Source organism: Rhineura floridana, chromosome 1, assembly GCF_030035675.1.
Source record: "Rhineura floridana isolate rRhiFlo1 chromosome 1, rRhiFlo1.hap2, whole genome shotgun sequence".
NCBI classification, from domain to species: Eukaryota; Metazoa; Chordata; class Lepidosauria; order Squamata; family Rhineuridae; genus Rhineura; species Rhineura floridana.
Window position 1 is genome coordinate 177,044,420 of NC_084480.1, and position 16,794 is coordinate 177,061,213.

General features: G+C 41.2%; 1 protein-coding gene across 8 annotated transcripts in view; it reads left to right on the plus strand.

The window, feature by feature from the left end:
* CFAP61 (cilia and flagella associated protein 61) overlaps positions 1 to 16,794 on the plus strand; it is a 194,728-nt gene that overhangs the window by 25,258 nt on the left and 152,676 nt on the right. For all 8 annotated transcript variants that reach the window (XR_009758262.1, XM_061587847.1, XM_061587810.1 and 5 more), the window contains 2 exons: positions 1,927 to 2,059; positions 15,346 to 15,496. Coding sequence is in view for 7 of the 8 variants with exons in the window: in XM_061587847.1 (XP_061443831.1) it covers positions 1,927 to 2,059; positions 15,346 to 15,496 (284 nt within the window). In the remaining variant the exon portion in view is untranslated. The remainder of the gene's footprint in view (positions 1 to 1,926; positions 2,060 to 15,345; positions 15,497 to 16,794) is intronic.

Below are 16,794 nucleotides of genomic sequence, written 5' to 3' on the forward strand. Positions count from 1 at the left end.
TAGTCCAACACTCTAACCACTATGCCACACTGGCTCATGCAGAAAATATCATATGGAAAGCGGGATTGGAGCAAGATGAAGGAGGTGTGAAAATTGGAGGGAGAAATATCAATAATTTAAGATATGCAGATGATACCATACTCTTAGCAGAAACCAGTAATGTTTTGAAACGAATGCTGATGAAAGTTAAAGAGGAAAGCACAAAAGCAGGACTACAGCTGAACGTCAAGAAGACTAAAGTAATGACAACAGAAGATTTTTGTAACTTTAAAGTTGACAATGAGGACATTGAACTTGTCAAGGATTCAATATCTTGGCACAGTCATTAACCAAAATGGAGACAATAGTAAAGAAATCAGAAGAAGGCTAGGAATGGGAAGGGCAGCTATGAGAGAACTAGAAAAGGTCCTCAAATGCAAAGATGTATCACTGAACACTAAAGTCAGGATCATTCAGACCATGGTATTCCCAATCTCTATGTATTCTCTATGGTATTCCTGATCTCTATGTTTGGATGTGAAAGTTGGACAGTGAAAAAAGTGGATAAGAGAAAAAAAACTCCTTTGAAATGTGGTGTTGGAGGAGTGGTGTTGGAGTAGTACCATGGACTGAAAAAAAGACAAATAATTGGGTGTTAGAACGAATTAAACCAGAACTATTATGAGAAGCTAAAATGATGAAACTGAGGTTATCATACTTCGGACACATCATGAGAAGACATGATTCACTAGAAAATACAATAATGCTGGAAAAAAAAGAAGGGAGTAGAAAAAGGGGAAGGCCAAACAAGAGATGGATTGATTCCATAAAGGAAGCCACGGACCTGAACTTACAAGATCTGAACAGGGCGATTAATGACAGATGCTATTGGAGGTCATTGATTCATAGGGTTGCCATAAGTTGTAATCGACTTGAAGGCACATAAATAATTTTTTTAAATAATGAATTTAACAAAGAAAGAAAGAAAAAGAAAAACAGGCAAAAAAGTGTAATATGTACCATATTACCATATTTCTGACTTCTGACAACTTTGCTGCTCCCATGAGTAAGTGAGCAAGTAAAGTCCAATCATCTTTATATAAAATAGCTTTCAGTAGTTTTTAAAAAGCTACGTAAGAGTCTGATCTCATGGTCTGCTATGTACACAAAAAGAGGGTAAGAAATGGCAGTGCTTAATTTCTAACATAGAACATATTAGCCTTCTTCAAAGTTATCCTGTATGTGTGTGTGATGCGGTAGAAAATAGTTGATATTTGCTCATCACTGTTGAGAGAACAGCATTCTGCATCTGATCAGAGAAATTATTTTTTATTGCTTGCATGCCACAGTGCTGAAACACAAATTCTAAGGTTGACCTATGATGAGCTGCGGCCCAAGTGAAACCCTGAGACTCGGTGCAAGGGCCATTTCACAAGTGCAGTGAGATGTCAAATTAAAACATGTAGGTTTGCTGAAAAAGGGTCCCAGCCTCTGTTGTAGATAGCCTCTGTACATGGGACATCTTATAAATTATTTTTGCAAAATTTCCTTTTTATACAGTTTGATTAATTTGTCCTGTATTAATTGCAAAGCTGGTAAAGAATGGATGAACTGATATTTTTCTTGATGAAATCACTTTTCTGTTTTTAACAGGGAGTGAATAAGGAAAAAGCTGATGAATTGCGCTTGTGATTTATTGATTTTAAAATCATAGTAATTTTAACTGGACCTATATCTCAAAGTCATCCACTCTAACTGCCTGTCCTGATTTTAAGATAAGACCCTCTGCCCATTGGACACCTTACAAATTATGTTTGAAAAATTTCCTTTTTAAACAATATATTAAGGGAAGGGCACCCTTAGTTTATCAGCCATGCATTCTAGAAAGTAAAAGTCTGAAAGCTACATTGTTTCCAGACAATCTTAAAGAGGTCATCTCTTCCACAGAGTTGAAGACCATGATGATCTCACCCCTATCTTTGCACACCATAATGATACTCTGAGACAAATCTATGGAGATTACTTCCTTGCTGAATTGATAGAAGCACAAGATGAAGAGAACGTTGCTGTAGTTTGTGAGGTGAGTCTTTGACCTATAGTAAAAATATAGAATACACAATGCTGTTACAGGCTAACTGTGGCAACATACTTTTTGTTTTTGTGTTTTTGATGGTCACTGTATCTGCCGGGGTGTGGGATTAATTTCCAGATACCTCAGAAAATAGTAACAGGTCATCCATGAGGGGGCACGTTGCCATCACTTCATCTGTTGGGTGTGAGGAATAATGTTTGGATGATATGAGTTGCTTATAATACATCTCTGTTTCTATAGAAGAAATGAATGATCCATTCAATTACTAAGTTTAAACCTATGCTATATTCCACCTCTCCTGAGAGAGAATAAGCAGAGGCAATGAGTAGCTCCCATCTTGTTCAAGACGGATATTCTGCCTTTGCCATACCTTTGATAGACAGTTCTTGCCAGGCTTTGCCATAAATATAATTAAAAGACAATCTTTCATAACCTAGTATTGAAATGATTCTTACTTATTTAGTCACTTCCTCAGAAAAATGGACACATGTTCAGTAACTGAACAAGGCAGGAGAGAAGCAGGTAGCGATCTTTAGATGCCATATGTCTTTGATATTACTTGGGGTTGCTAACCTTTGGTTTAAAAAATCCTGCCACTCTCAGTTGAGGCTGAGGAAGGGCAAAAATTGGCATGTCAAGGACAGAGCCCTTGGCAAATTATGAGTAGAGCTTGGCAGAATCTGGGACAGCAAGAATGGAGAGGGCAAAATCAGGATTTTACTGGCTTTTCACTTTTCAGCATAGAATCCTTTAATAAGACACTTGTGCTTGTTTGGCATCTGTTAATTTATTTATGTTGAATTGAACTGAAGAAACACTCAGTCCTTCATTCTGTGAAATATTTGGTTGTGGGTTGTTCTTGTTTTTTAATCATATGTTACAGTTCCATTACAGGGTAATGGTACAAGAAAAATGACGTTTTATAACACTCAAATCTATTTAAAAACCTCCTTTGTACTGATCATGTGAGCAGTCTGCCTAGCAACTGGACAAAAGCATCTCTTCTCTCACTCAACAGCACTTTATAAATATCTAAACTGATACACAGTGCCTGGCCTCCAGTTGGACTTGGAATTTTCATTTTACACTTTGCTAAGGAATACCTGTGGGTGGGAAATGGGAACAATTTTGATTGCAAACATGACCTTCAGGGAAAGTCTTAATCATCTCCTTCCCCAGTGCTTATGCTACAAACTATTTTACAGTTCCCTGACTGAACTTAAGATTGGCTATATTGCCAGACTAAACTGTAATGTGCTCTAACACTGCTGTCTCTCAGCCTAACCCTCAATATTGGTATAATAATAATAAACTTTAATGCAATTTCCTTGTGTATGTCTCTGCCTCAGCTCTACCTGTAACCTGGTGGATGATATGAGGCGGGCGTTGGATAGGGGAGAATATGCCTTCCTCGTCCTCCTGGATCTCTCAGCGGCTTTCGACACCGTTGACCACGGTGTCCTTTTAAGTCGCCTAGAGGGATTGGGAATAGGAGGCACTGTTTTACAGTGGTTCTGTTCCTATCTCTCTAATCGGCACCAACGGGTAGCATTGGGAGATGAGGTTTCAGACCCTTGGCCTCTTAATTGTGGAGTACCACAGGGTTCTATCCTCTCCCCCATGCTATTCAATATCTATGTGAAACCGCTGGGGGCCATCATCAGGAGTTTTGGGCTGCAGTGTCACCAATATGCGGATGACACTCAGCTCTACCTCTCATTTAAGTCCTCACCAGAGTTGGCAGTGGATACCATGTCCAAGTGCCTGGAATCCGTAAGTGGATGGATGGGAGAGAACAGACTGAAACTGAACCCCGACAAGACCGAGGTGTTTCTTGTGGGAGACAAAAGAAGGTTGGGAATTACAGATCTGGTACTTAATGGGGTGAGACTACCCCTGAAGGACCAGGTCCGCAGCCTTGGGGTCATTTTGGACTCCCAGTTGTCCATGGAGGCTCAGGTTTTGGCAGTGAGCCGGGCAGCTTGGTATCAATTACATTTGATACAGAGGCTGCGACCCTACCTTCCTCTTCATCTGCTCCCACAGGTGATACATGCGCTGGTCTCCTCCCGCTTAGACTACTGTAATGCGCTCTACGTGGGGTTACCCTTGAAAACGGTCCGGAAGTTACAGCTGGTACAGAATGCGGCGGCGCATTTGATTATGCATAGCCATCGACGTGATCATATCACTCCAGTGTTAATAGATCTTCACTGGCTACCAGTTGTCTACCGGGCCCAATTCAAGGTGTTGGTGCTGACCTTTAAAACCCTATACAGTTTCGGCCCAGGGTATCTGAAGGAGCGCCTCCAGTATCGCCAATTATGCCGCCTGACGAGATCAGCCTCACAAGACCTTCTCTCGGTCCCACCGGTTAAAACAGCTAGGCTGGTGCGGACCAGAGAGAGGGCATTTTCAATTGTGGCCCCCACCCTCTGGAATTCCCTTCCTTTGGATCTGCGACTTACCCCCTCCCTGCTAGGTTTTCGCCAAGCCTTAAAGACCTGGCTATTCAGACAGGCCTATAAGATCAGGGTGGATTAGTTTTAATGTGTTAATTGATGGTTGCTTTTAGATGGATTATGATTGTTTTTAATATGTGTATTGTATTTTATATTGTTGTAAGTCGCCTAGAGTGTCCGTTAACCCGGACAGATAGGCGACCCACAAATAAAATTATTATTATTATTATTAACAGTGGGCTACATGGCAGAGTTGTGATGAACCACTCTGAACCACAACCTCCTTCCCAACTTGTAATATTAGGATAATAACAATGAATGATATTTGCATTTTCATCGACAAGTTCACATGCAGACACACAAATGGACACACACGCCTCTCTTATCCATAGAAAATAAGAGAACAGAACTGCCTTTGCTTTAGTATTTTTGGGGGTGGGGTGCTGCCCATTTACAGCTACAATACAATCATAGATTTTCCCATTGTTTCCTTTGAGCAGAAGTCAACTACCCTGGTGAGACAATAAACACAGCCTATGTGATGGATGGGGCAGGGGGGAGTCTTTCCCTACTGATAGACCCCCTTTTTGTAAGAATTCCCCAGAAAAGAATCCTGATAGGCTGTCAGCATTCAGACTGCAATTAACCTGACAAACCCTAGGCCAACCTTCCCCAACCTGGTGCCCTCCAGATGTTTTGGACTACAACTCACATCAGCCCAAGCCAGCATGCTAGCTGTGGCTGATGGAAGTTGTGGTCCAAAACATCCAGAAGGCACCAAGTTGGGGAAGGCTGGTTTAGGCCATCTGTTTGGGGGAGATGTTTCTAAGTCAGTCATGGGGAACGTGTGGCCCTCCAGATGTTGTTGGACTCCTAGCCCCAGCAAGTATGGCCAATGGTCAGGGATTATGGAAGTTGTAGTCCAGCAACATTTAGAGGGCCAGAGGTTCTCCATGCCTGTTTTAAGCCCTACTGAGAGAGACCCTTCCTGCAGCCCAGCCCCAGACAATATGAAAAGAAAGGATGTTCTAGTTTTTCCCAAAGCTCAAAGGACACAGACTTTAACAAATCCTTGTAAAACAGAGCACATGAGGTAGCTTATTACTGTGCAGTCTAGCAGATGGGGAAGATTTTAATAAGCAATACTAGACGAAATTTACCTTTATTTCCACACATACTAGAGAGACTTCATTTAAGCTAGTACATGGCTGGAATCTTAACACCTCGATCGTTTTCACTGATACGTACTGGGAGCACTCCAATGTGTTGGAGAGGTTGCCAGACTGCTGATATGTATCAGCTTATGTGGTGGGAATTCAAAGCGGTGCAGGATTTTGGGGGAAAGATATTCAAGGAGATTTCTGGAATTATTCAACAGGTGGTTTTCCCACCCCACCCCCAAGCTGGCCTTAATTTATTCATTGGGATTCAGTGAGATTTGTCAAGTAAAGAACTTATTTAGCATCTCTTTACTGCAGCTTGGTCACTCATTGGCAAGAACTGGAGGGAATTTCAGAGTACTGATTTGAGTCATTGGTACCAGAAAGTCTGGCAAATAGCCATCTTAGAAAATTAACACATAAAATAAGAATAATGAGAGGCCGCACAAAACAAGATTATTTTTATTCAGTTTGGTCTAAGTTTATTGATTTTGTTAACAGTTGGAATAGCGGGATGTTAGTCCCACAAGCCTACACTTCACTGTGGAAATGATGAGGCCAGTATTTAGTATTTGAAATTGAAGTACGCCTGCAAAGTTGGAAGACAAAACTTTGATTCAGAACATACCTTCTTTTTAAGTAATTGATTTAGCAATAAATTGAACATGATCCGATACAGCTGCATTGATGTCTTTACTTCAACATGATGTTCTGTCATGTCTATTTTTTACCCGTTTTGGTAAAAAAAAAATCATTTTATGTCTTGACATTTAATAAAGGTATATTATTAAAAAAGATGGAGAAATGCCTTTCTAAACCAATGAGGCCAGCTGTCAATGTGTATAAAGTTTATTTAGTGAAAAGGGGGAAGGGGTGGGAGGAGGAGTAAGAGAAGGCAACAAATCACATACCGAGATTTTAAAATTAAATCAGAATGTTAATCCTCCTTAGCTACTTACATTTTACCTGCTCGAGTAGAGGGTTTTAGAGTTCCTTGCAGAAAAGATGGTCTGAGAGTGCATTAGTCCATTGCAGAGCATCTCTGACCTGATTAATATGGCTCCAAAGGAAACTAAAGCACTAGGGTGATGAATCACTTTTATAGGAATCTGAGATCAGTAAAAACCCATCCTTCCTTTGGCACAGTGTAAGGAAAGTGTATTGGAAATATAACCTAGAATATTGCTTGCATGTAAGAGTCCAGATTCCCAGATGCTCTAGATGCCACCGTTTGTCTAAATCAGACTATAGGGGTTTTTATAATATCAAAAGTAACCAGGAACTCCAAGCAATAGAATCATCAGTCTGGATTTGTTGTTAAGTCTATTTTGAGAAAGATGGATCAGTCAGTTTCCTTGGTTTACTAGTGCTCCCCGCAACTCCGTCTTCTGGCTTCAGTCCCAATGAAATTTCGTGTTCTGTCTCTGAAGGGGTGGAATGCATGCTGCTTATTGGGAAAAGTCTCATTTTAGTTTTTGCAATAGCAGTTGTGAACTCTGCTACGGATTCCATTAGTGAAAAATTGTTTCTTCTTTTAAACTGTTATAAGGATGTACTACTTGTGGAGGGTAAGAGCTGGTTGGGAGACTTCCCTTTCAGTGAACCATCTTTAGGGCTTTGCTTGCTGATCTTGAATCAGTGCAGCAATTATTAGTAAGTATAACAAGTTAGGAACTGGCACAGTATAGCTTAGAAACTTGCTGCCTTCAAAAAAATCAGCAAAATTAAAATATTAGCATACTAGAAAAAGATGGACATGGACTGCCTTCAAGTCAATTCTGACTTATGGCGACCCTATGAATAGGGTTTTCATGGTAAGTGGTATTCAGAGGGGGTTTACCATTGCCTTCCTCTTCGTGGCTGTGTGGGGATTCGTATCCTGGTCTCCCAGGTCGTAGTCCAATACCTTAACCACTACACCACACTGGCTCTCTAGCACTTTTATTAATAAATTACATACCTGTTTTTAAGGTTGATGCATCGCTGTGTTCAAGTGTTAGGGTATGTGGGGCTATTTATTTAACATACAAAGAAAGTTCATCAGTCTTAAATGATTGACAAAGTATTTGGAAAAAGCTCCTTAGTTGACGTGACACCACTGTAGCTTGCTTACAACTTAATTTCAATTAATCATTTAGCTCAGTAAAACACTTGTTAGAATCTTGTCTTAGAAATATTGCATCCCTGTCTGACAATTATCAATACAAACCCAAGAAAATCCATTCCAGTCCTTCGGAGGTTCATTAACACTGCTGTAGTTTGGGAAAACACTGTTATGTGGGCCAAGATAGATGTCAGTTTGCCCTCCAAAGAATGAAACTGGCAAGTTCTTTTTGCACATATGGCAGATGGATTGTTTAATCAGCTTCGGCTGAGCCTTGGGCCTAAAATTACATAGGAGCCAAGCAACTGCAGGGCTCCAGCTTTGTTCAGCTAAGCAAATAAATGATCGGGGGGGGGACTATATGTGTTTTTATTTTTATTGAAGTGTTGATGCCAGCTGTGTCAATTCAGTTCTTTAGAAAAATATTGGTTTAGGACCTAGAGGAAAACTTGAACCACTTGGAAGGCTATTTTTGTCTAATACTGTTTGTCAAACCATTTTAAACAAGGACATTTTTTTCCCTAGTGCTATGGCTGTTGTATGTAACAAAGGACCAAGGCAGGCAGGTGGCCCCGATTATCATTGGAACCACAGAATGCAGAGAGAGGAAGTTTAACGTTTTCCTCCCAATAAAAAATAGTCCTTGGGGGGAACCAATGGGGGGGGATGAGTGATTTTTTTCGGAACCACAGCAGAGGAGGAAAGGGTTAAATCTCCCCTCTCTGCATACTTGTCCCATGAAAAATCACCCTTCCTATTTGCTGTTCTTAATAATTTTTAACTGATAATGTTCCAAGACATATTAACTTCATGTCTAATTTTGCCTTCAATGAATGTTACACCCTGATCCTAAACATATTTATTCTAAAATTTTGTTTGCAAGGCACTTTGAGGGTAAGGTTGCTCGCCTGCATAATAATCTTGATGCCCCACCCACAACTACTGTAGTCCCCAATGAGGTGTCCAGTGCAACGTCTGCTGCAATGGCTTGGGATTGGTTTCAGTTGATGTGGCCTGATTACATGGACAATGTGCTTGCGATGATGTGGCCAGCAACATGTCCTCTCGACCCTTGCCCTTCCTGGCTGATTAAATCTTGCTGATGGGTATGACCAAGTGGATCCAGGGTGTGGTCAACATGTTGTTGTGGGAGGGAATGGTTCCAGTTGTCCTGAAAGGGGTACTTTTCAACCACTCCTGAAAAATCCCACCCTGGACCCATTGGTTTGTGACAACTATTGCCCAGTCGCAAATACCCCCTTTTTAGGGAATGTGATTGGGAGGGTTGTGGTGCAGCAATTGCAAGTACTCTTGGATGAAACAGATTATCTTGACCCATTCCAATCTGGGTTCAGACCTTGTTATGAGACTGAATCAGCCTTGGTCACCCTGATGGATGACCTTTATCGGGAGAAGGACAGGGGGAGTGCCACCCTGTTATTCTTACTTGATCTTTTGACGGCTTTTGATACTATTGACCATGGTATGCTTCTGGGCCGACTTGGTGAGATGGGTGTTGGAGGCACTGTTTTATAGTGGTTCCTATCCTATCTGCAGGGTTGTTTTCAGAGAATAGTATTGGATGATTGTCTTTCGGCCCCCAGGCAGTCGTGCTGTGGGGTGCCGCAGGGTACCATCTTGTGCCCCATGCTGTTTAACATCTATATGAAGCCCTTGGGAGCAGTCATCAGGAGATTTGGGTACACAGTACGCTGATGATACCCAGCTCTATTTCTCTGTAACGTCTGAATTGGGAGAGGCTGTGCAAGTCCTGGACCTCTGCCTGGATTCAGTGGTGGGCTGAATGAAGACCAATAAACTGAGTCTAAATCCTTGTAAGATGGAGGTGCTGTGGGTTGGTGGTTCCCGAGTTCAGATGATTGGTCAGTTGCCTGCTTTGGATGGAGTTGTATTCCTTGTGAAAGAGCAGATTGGTAGTTTGGGGATGCTCCTGGATCTATCTTTGTCTCTAGAGGCCCAGGTGATCTCAGTGGCAAGGAATGCCTTTTACCACCCTTGGTTGGTCAGACAGCTGTGGCCATTTCTGGACCAGGATAGCCTGACCACTGTTGTCCACGCACTAGTAACCTCCAGTCTGGATTACTTTAATGTGCTCTGTGTGAGGCTGCCCTTGATGTTGGTCCGGAAGCTGTAGCTGGTGCAAAATGCGGCACCGTGACTGCTCACTGGGGTAGCATATCTCCAACATGTCATCCTGCTGCTGAAAGAATTGCACTGGCTGCCCGTTAGCTGCTGGGTTAAGTTCAAGGTCCTGGTTTTGGTGTACAAAGCCCTGTACAGCTTGGGACCAGGATACCTGAAAGACCATCTTACCTCTTATATATCCAGTCAATCACTATGCTCTGCAGGTGAGGGTCTCCTGCAGATACTATACTATCAGGAGGTCTGGTCCACACAACTTAGGAAGCGGACCTTTAGTGTGGTGGCACCTACCCTTTGGAATTCCCTTTCCTTAAATATTAGACAGGCGCCATCTCTCTTATCTTTTCGGTACCTACTGAAGACCTTCCTCTTTCAACAAGCCTTTTAAGTAGAGACCTTATCCCAGTCTGTGTCTGTGTTGGAATTACTTTTTAAAGTGTTTTTAAAGATTTTTTTTAAAAGATGTTTTACAGATGTTTTGTTTTAATATATTCTAAAGTCTGCTTTTATGGTGTTTTTAGTGTTTTTGTTTGCCCCCCAAGGCTCCTACTGGAAGGGCAGGATATAAATTTAGTAAATAAAATAAACTCTCTCCTCCACACAGTAAAGGAAGGAGGCTGTTTAAGGAGGGAATATTGCTTTGTTTCTTATTTAATTTTTATTTTTTCAAGTAGCGGAGGCTTTATAGAGCTGTATGTTTTGGAAGCTGCAGGTTTTTTAAAAAACCCAATGCACTTCCATGAACACTCTGCCATTTAGTACTGCTGGAAGCGGCAGGATTTCTTTCTTTAGTATTGAGGAGTATGGTACAGCCACGTATGAAACCTAAAACAAAACATGAACTTTCCAGGAGTACTTGGCCCTTGGAGGGTTGTCCAGATACAAATCTTGCCCTCGGACTGAAAAAGGTTCCTCATCTCTGCTCTAAAGTCTAATTTTAACTTGAGAGTTCTTAAGCTCAGTTTACAGTATAGGGCATTCTTCTGAATAAACTTGCTTAGGATGAATCTATTTTTGGTTGTAGTTTTAATTTCAAGATGTTTCTAACGTTGGTTATTTTCGTAGTGTTGCATGCACCCCAATCTCCAAGTGGTGAGAGACTTCTAGGGGTTCCAACACATACCCAGGGTTTGCTTTCCTTGGAATGAAGGTCAGCAGAGACTGTGATGTCTTTAGAATATATAGTTTTATTTACACAAATATGCAACCTGAGTATAAGATGGAGAGGTTCTCAGCATTAACACTTCAGCAGATCTTGCTTTCTCATTAGGTTTCTAGGGGACTCCCCAGAGACTGACTCGGGGTTCAGTACAGACAGTGAGGCATGCCTCTCTGTGTCTTTTCAGCTTCGAGCTCCACACCAGACTAATTCAAAATCTACCTCCTGCCCTAACCAGGTGAGGGGGGAGGGCTACCCTTGTTCCTATGAGAACCGGACTGTTCTGGACCACTTCTTTAGGCATCTCAACAGGCCCATTAACTCACAGAGAGACTGGCTTGACCAGAACTATTCATTTATGAAAGGAACTGGTTTGACCAGGACAAGCAGGTCTTTCTAACAGAAACTGCATTTCTATAGATAACAAAACCACAGGCTGAAAGGGGGTCACAGATATCATCCAGACCTACCCCCCACTCCTGTAACAATCCATATGGGTAGTTTGCATAGCAAATACATAGCTTTTACTTGAAATGTATGACACTTGATATTGCATGGGTTTGCTAATATTAATAAAATAAATAAGTTCACAAAAGTTAAAATTCCAGAACATGTGCGAATTATGTACTCTTCTTCAGAAGTCCAGTTTACAGAGTAACATAAGCAAAAGGACTTCTGCTCCACAGAGCTTACAGTATGAATGCAGAAAAAAGGGGAAATGGGAGAGGCAAGGTCAAGAAACAGAGTGAAGAAGATAATTTACAAATATTAAATATATTTAGTTTATCACTTTTTTTTGGTAAAATCTATCTTGATATACCCACAATGAAGAGGTGGAATGCAGCTTAACTGTTCAGTCCTGGGTGTGGGGGGAATATATTGCAAAAGAAGTATAATACATTTATTAGGACCACCTGAAAGTCACGTGGTGGCTGAATGTTAAATTTCACAGAACTTTTTCTAAAGTTAGTGTTAAACAAAAAAGGACAGGCGAAAAAGAAAAGAATAATATTGCTGGGAAAAGGCATGGCGAGAGCCCATCTGCAATATGTTGATTCAGTAAGTTCCTTACCAGTAGCGGATGGCAGGGCAGAGTGTGGTGGGGCACTGCTGCTTATCTGGCTTCCCTCCAAGGCTCACCGTGATGATTTTACAAGGCACTCTGAAGACAAAAATAGCCTGCTTCCATGTGAGCCTGGGTGCCGCCCTTGATACAGTATCTGTTGTGGTATCGGATGCACCGTCCTGTCAGATTTTGTGGGGTCAGTTTCAGTTATTGATGCTGAGGATGTGGACCAGGTGATTGTGTATTCTCTCAACCCGTGTTCATCTTGACTGGTTTATGGCAGCTATGAAGGGTTAACTGGATCCAGCATGTGGTGAACACTTTGTGTGTGATGCAGTGGCCCCTACTGCCTTAAAGGAGGTGGTGGTGTGGCCATTCCTGAAAAAAATGAACCCAGAGGTTTACACGCAGTCATCAATACATCTTTTTGGAGCAAGGTGATCGAGAAGATGGTAGCAACTCAGCTGCAGATGCTTTTGGATGAAACTGATTATTTTCACCCATTCCATTCTGGATTCAGGACTGATTTGGGGACAGAATCTGTCTTGAGCAGCTTGAATAAACTGTTACTGAATTCTGACACAATTAAGACCCAATCGAAGGGCAGTTCCCAAGTTTGGGAACTGAAGGAATCCATTAGCAGAATGGGAGGAAGGAGGCAATTTTCAGCAATCTCTCCTCATCCTGCAATTACCAAGCTTGGTTCAACTGAAGCTCTGCTCCAAGACTGTGGGGGGGTTGTTGTTGTTTTACTTTGTTCTGAGCAACAAATGTGCTATTGCCAAGAATCATAGAAAGGCATGGGTGAAACTGCATCTTAGAAAGGCATGTGTAGTCCATACTAAATATGCTTCCATCAGGGAATGCTCTGGTGGCTCTCACCATATGTCCTCTCCATAGAAGTTGCAATACAGTGAAATTTCCCCACAATAATTGATATGTATAATGGATCATTTAAGGGCAAACCTAATTAGTCTGCCATACTTAATGCAAGTAAACACCCTGAGTTAGCGTTGATCAACCCTAGGATAGTAATAAAGGAGAAACCTTCCGCCCAGAATCAGATGAAGTCGAAATTTACATTTTATGGGCTTTCCCATGAGGGTCAGCACAGCCACCTGAGTGTGAGTTCTGATGGGCCAGAGACTCCTGATGATCTTTAACCTTTAAAGTGATAAACAGCTTGAGGCCTGGTTCCTGAAAAGATTGCTTAATCCCACATGTACCTACCTGGACCCTGAAGTCCTTCTTAGAGACCCATCCAAGTCTCACAACCAAATGAAATCCAATGGTTGGCCAGTAGGGAGAGGCTTTCTCAGTGATGACACTCTGGTTTGGAATGTCATCCCTAAATAGGGTTACCTGGTGTCTACTCTGTATTCCTTTCAGTATCAAGGGAAGACTTTTAATTGTCACAGACTCTTTAGGAGCCCTTATTAGGGCTTTAAAGTATTTTGAGACTCTGATCTGTCAGCATTTTAAGGCCAACTTGGACTTGATTTTTACTTCAGTGATGTGTTTTTTGAAATTCTATTTTTTAGTGATTATATTGTATACTATGTATACCACCCAGAGAACTTAGGTTTTGGGACAGTATAGAAATAGTGCCAATAAATAAATAGTTTGTGCAACATGAAAAAATGTTGGATTGCACAAAGATTCTACAGTCCACTGGTCTTCAGGTGGTGGACTACAGTCTAAAGTAGGTCACAATAACAGTACTACAACCATACCATTATAAGGTAAAAGAAAAGAAATGGGTCCCCAAATGCATGTATAGGCTGTTCCCCTGCACAAGCCTCATTGAAATGGATAAGATTTGTACAAGAGCATACATGGAAGGGCATAATTAATTTGATGCATAACGTGTATTCATAGCATGGGCAAATGTCATCCTCAGAACATTGTGGTTGTAATTTTATTATTCTAGCTGAAAGCTGCAGTTGAATTACTACATTTTATTGCATTTTCACATTACTCCAGGATCATGACTATTGCTCAGAGCATTGCTCAGCTGCACACCAGTGAACTGTGTGGGTCACAGGCCTCTAGAGTGGCCTCATTTATCTTTGTTTGCAGAGCATGCCCATTTGAGGATCAATTCATGGTCTGTATAAGGAAAAGAAGGATTTACTTCTGTGTGTATGTGTGTTTGTGTGTGTCTTTTTTCTATGAAACAGGAAGTCGCACTCAGAAAAAGATGATTCCCTTTTCTATAAAAAACAGAAGGTGAATACAGTATTTGTATGAACAAGAACTACTTACCCATAAATAAACCAAAATAGAACACTTAGAATGGGGAAAGGTTATCTCTGAACGATGTAGCACATGCTTTGCCTGTAAAACTATTTTAAAATTAATTGCAATAAATGAATTGTTTCACATCCCACTTCCAAGCTTCATCTGAAATGTCTCTTGATAGATTTGCTTGCCACTTTGCCTGGTACTGGTGCTTACCTATATCTAGATTAGAAATAATGGGGTAACAATCTTGTTCTTTTCTATCCTTCTGAATTATTTTTTTCAAAATTTGTAGTGTCTCATAGAAATCCTAATTTGATCCAAAAAACTCATTTATTGTTTGTCTTACTTGTAAGTATTGAAGAAAAGATATTTGCCTTTGGCCCAAATCCCACTGAATTTGTGAGAAAGATTTAATTAAACTTTTAAATAATTTCCTAATATCAATCATTTCACATTGTCGCATTGCATATTGCTCAATACATTGATCAAATTCTACATTTTAATGCATCGTTCAGAATGCTTGTAAATATTTGCCAGATTAAATAGATGTTTCTTGTACAGGGATTTTTTTTATATAATTGACAAATCTTTCCAATTACACTACCATAAAGTGTTTTTTACATTTTCCAAAATTTTGCTTTAGAGTCTAATATTAACTGAACACTTTCCTGATCCAACCTCATATAAGGGTTTCAAGCCTGAAAAAAGCATCAACTCTGAAATACATAAGTGTGTTAATCTCTTTTCTATTTCCTATTTTTACTTGGCAATTATCTGCCTGATATGCTTTAGCTATGTTATATGAGATAGCATGCTTTAGGGTACATTGAATTAGATGTGCCAATGGTGTCCCTTCTTAGCTTTTGAGATTATCATTTTTGTAAGAGTTTAACATTGTTTAATTTTCATGTTTCAGGATGATGGCACAGCAGTGGGCTTCATGAGTGTATGCTCCAAAGTGAATATACAGTTGCTGCATGACTGTTTTGACTTGGGTCCCTTCCATGGACTCTGTAAACCACACCCAGATGACATTCTTAAGCCACCACGGAAGCCAAGTGACACAGGTGAAAATACAAAATGTTGTAAGCTTTAGTTAACTACATTTAAGTCAGGTGTGGGAAACCTTTGGCCATGCTTGCTGATGGAAGTTGTAGTTCAGCAACATCTGTACGGCCAAAGGTTTCCCATTCCTGGTTTGTTAAATCCTCATGTGAGAGACAAGGGACGTGGGTAGTATTTAAAACAAGCACTCATTTTATAGTAGAGTTTTTTGTTCTTATCTCTCTTGAGATGGGATTGGAAAAAGGTGTCAATACCCTGCCGATTAGAACAGGGGTGGTCAAGCTGCAGACTCCAAACTAATCATGGTCCTTCAGGGAGTTCCATTTGGCCCCTGAGGCCATTTCCCCCAAACTGCCCACCAGCTGACGTCACTAGTGATGTCAGCTGATGGGTGGGAGGACAGGGTTTAATTCTGCCTTGGCTGCACAATTCTGTTCCCAGCAGCCGTGGTGTAGTTGTGCTAGGGTGAGGTGGGTTGATGTCCAATTACTTTTTTGGCAGCTGGAGCCCTATATCTCCTACAAGCTAATCAACATGAAAGGGGAGCATATTAGCCAATAGCCACTGAGAACAGTCCTATCACTTGGCTTACTAACAACATGCTTCCTTGCCTTCTATGCTGATTGCAGCCTATCAGAGTGAAAGAGGGTGATTCAGCCACTGAAAGAAGGCCACACACCTCCTTTTTCATGTTGATTGGCTCCTAGGGATGTCTGCTGAAGAGAAGTCAGGCACTCTTGTGATTTTTATCAAGGATTGTGAACAATCATGGCTTTCCCCAAATATTCCTGGAAAATGTAGTTGTTAAGGGTGCTGAGAGTTTTTAGGAGACCTCTATTCCCCTCACAGAGCTACAATTCCCATTCAGTCTCTCTCCAGGGAGCTCTGAGAACTGCAGATATGTGGGGGGTGGGGAATAGAGGTCTCCTGGCAACTCTTGGCATCCTTAATAAACTATAGTTCCCAGGATTCTTTAGGGAAAGCCATGACTGCTTGAAGTGGAATAATAGTGCTATAAATTTATGGTGTGAATGTGCCCCTAGTCCTACATTTGGCTGACATTTCAGAATTCTTCCCAGGCTATGATCCCAAGCTATGGTCTAAAGGCACATGAGGCCAGCACCCTGCTGAAGCTAAGCAGGGTCAGGTCTGGTCAGTGCCTGGATGGGAGACCGCCTGGGAACCATATGTAAGCCTCCTTGGGTTTCTATGATGAAAAGAAAGGCAGGGTATAAATGTAGTAATTAATTAATTCTTAAAATCAAAACATTTCTGGCAACATTTAGCCCCTACAGAGAGG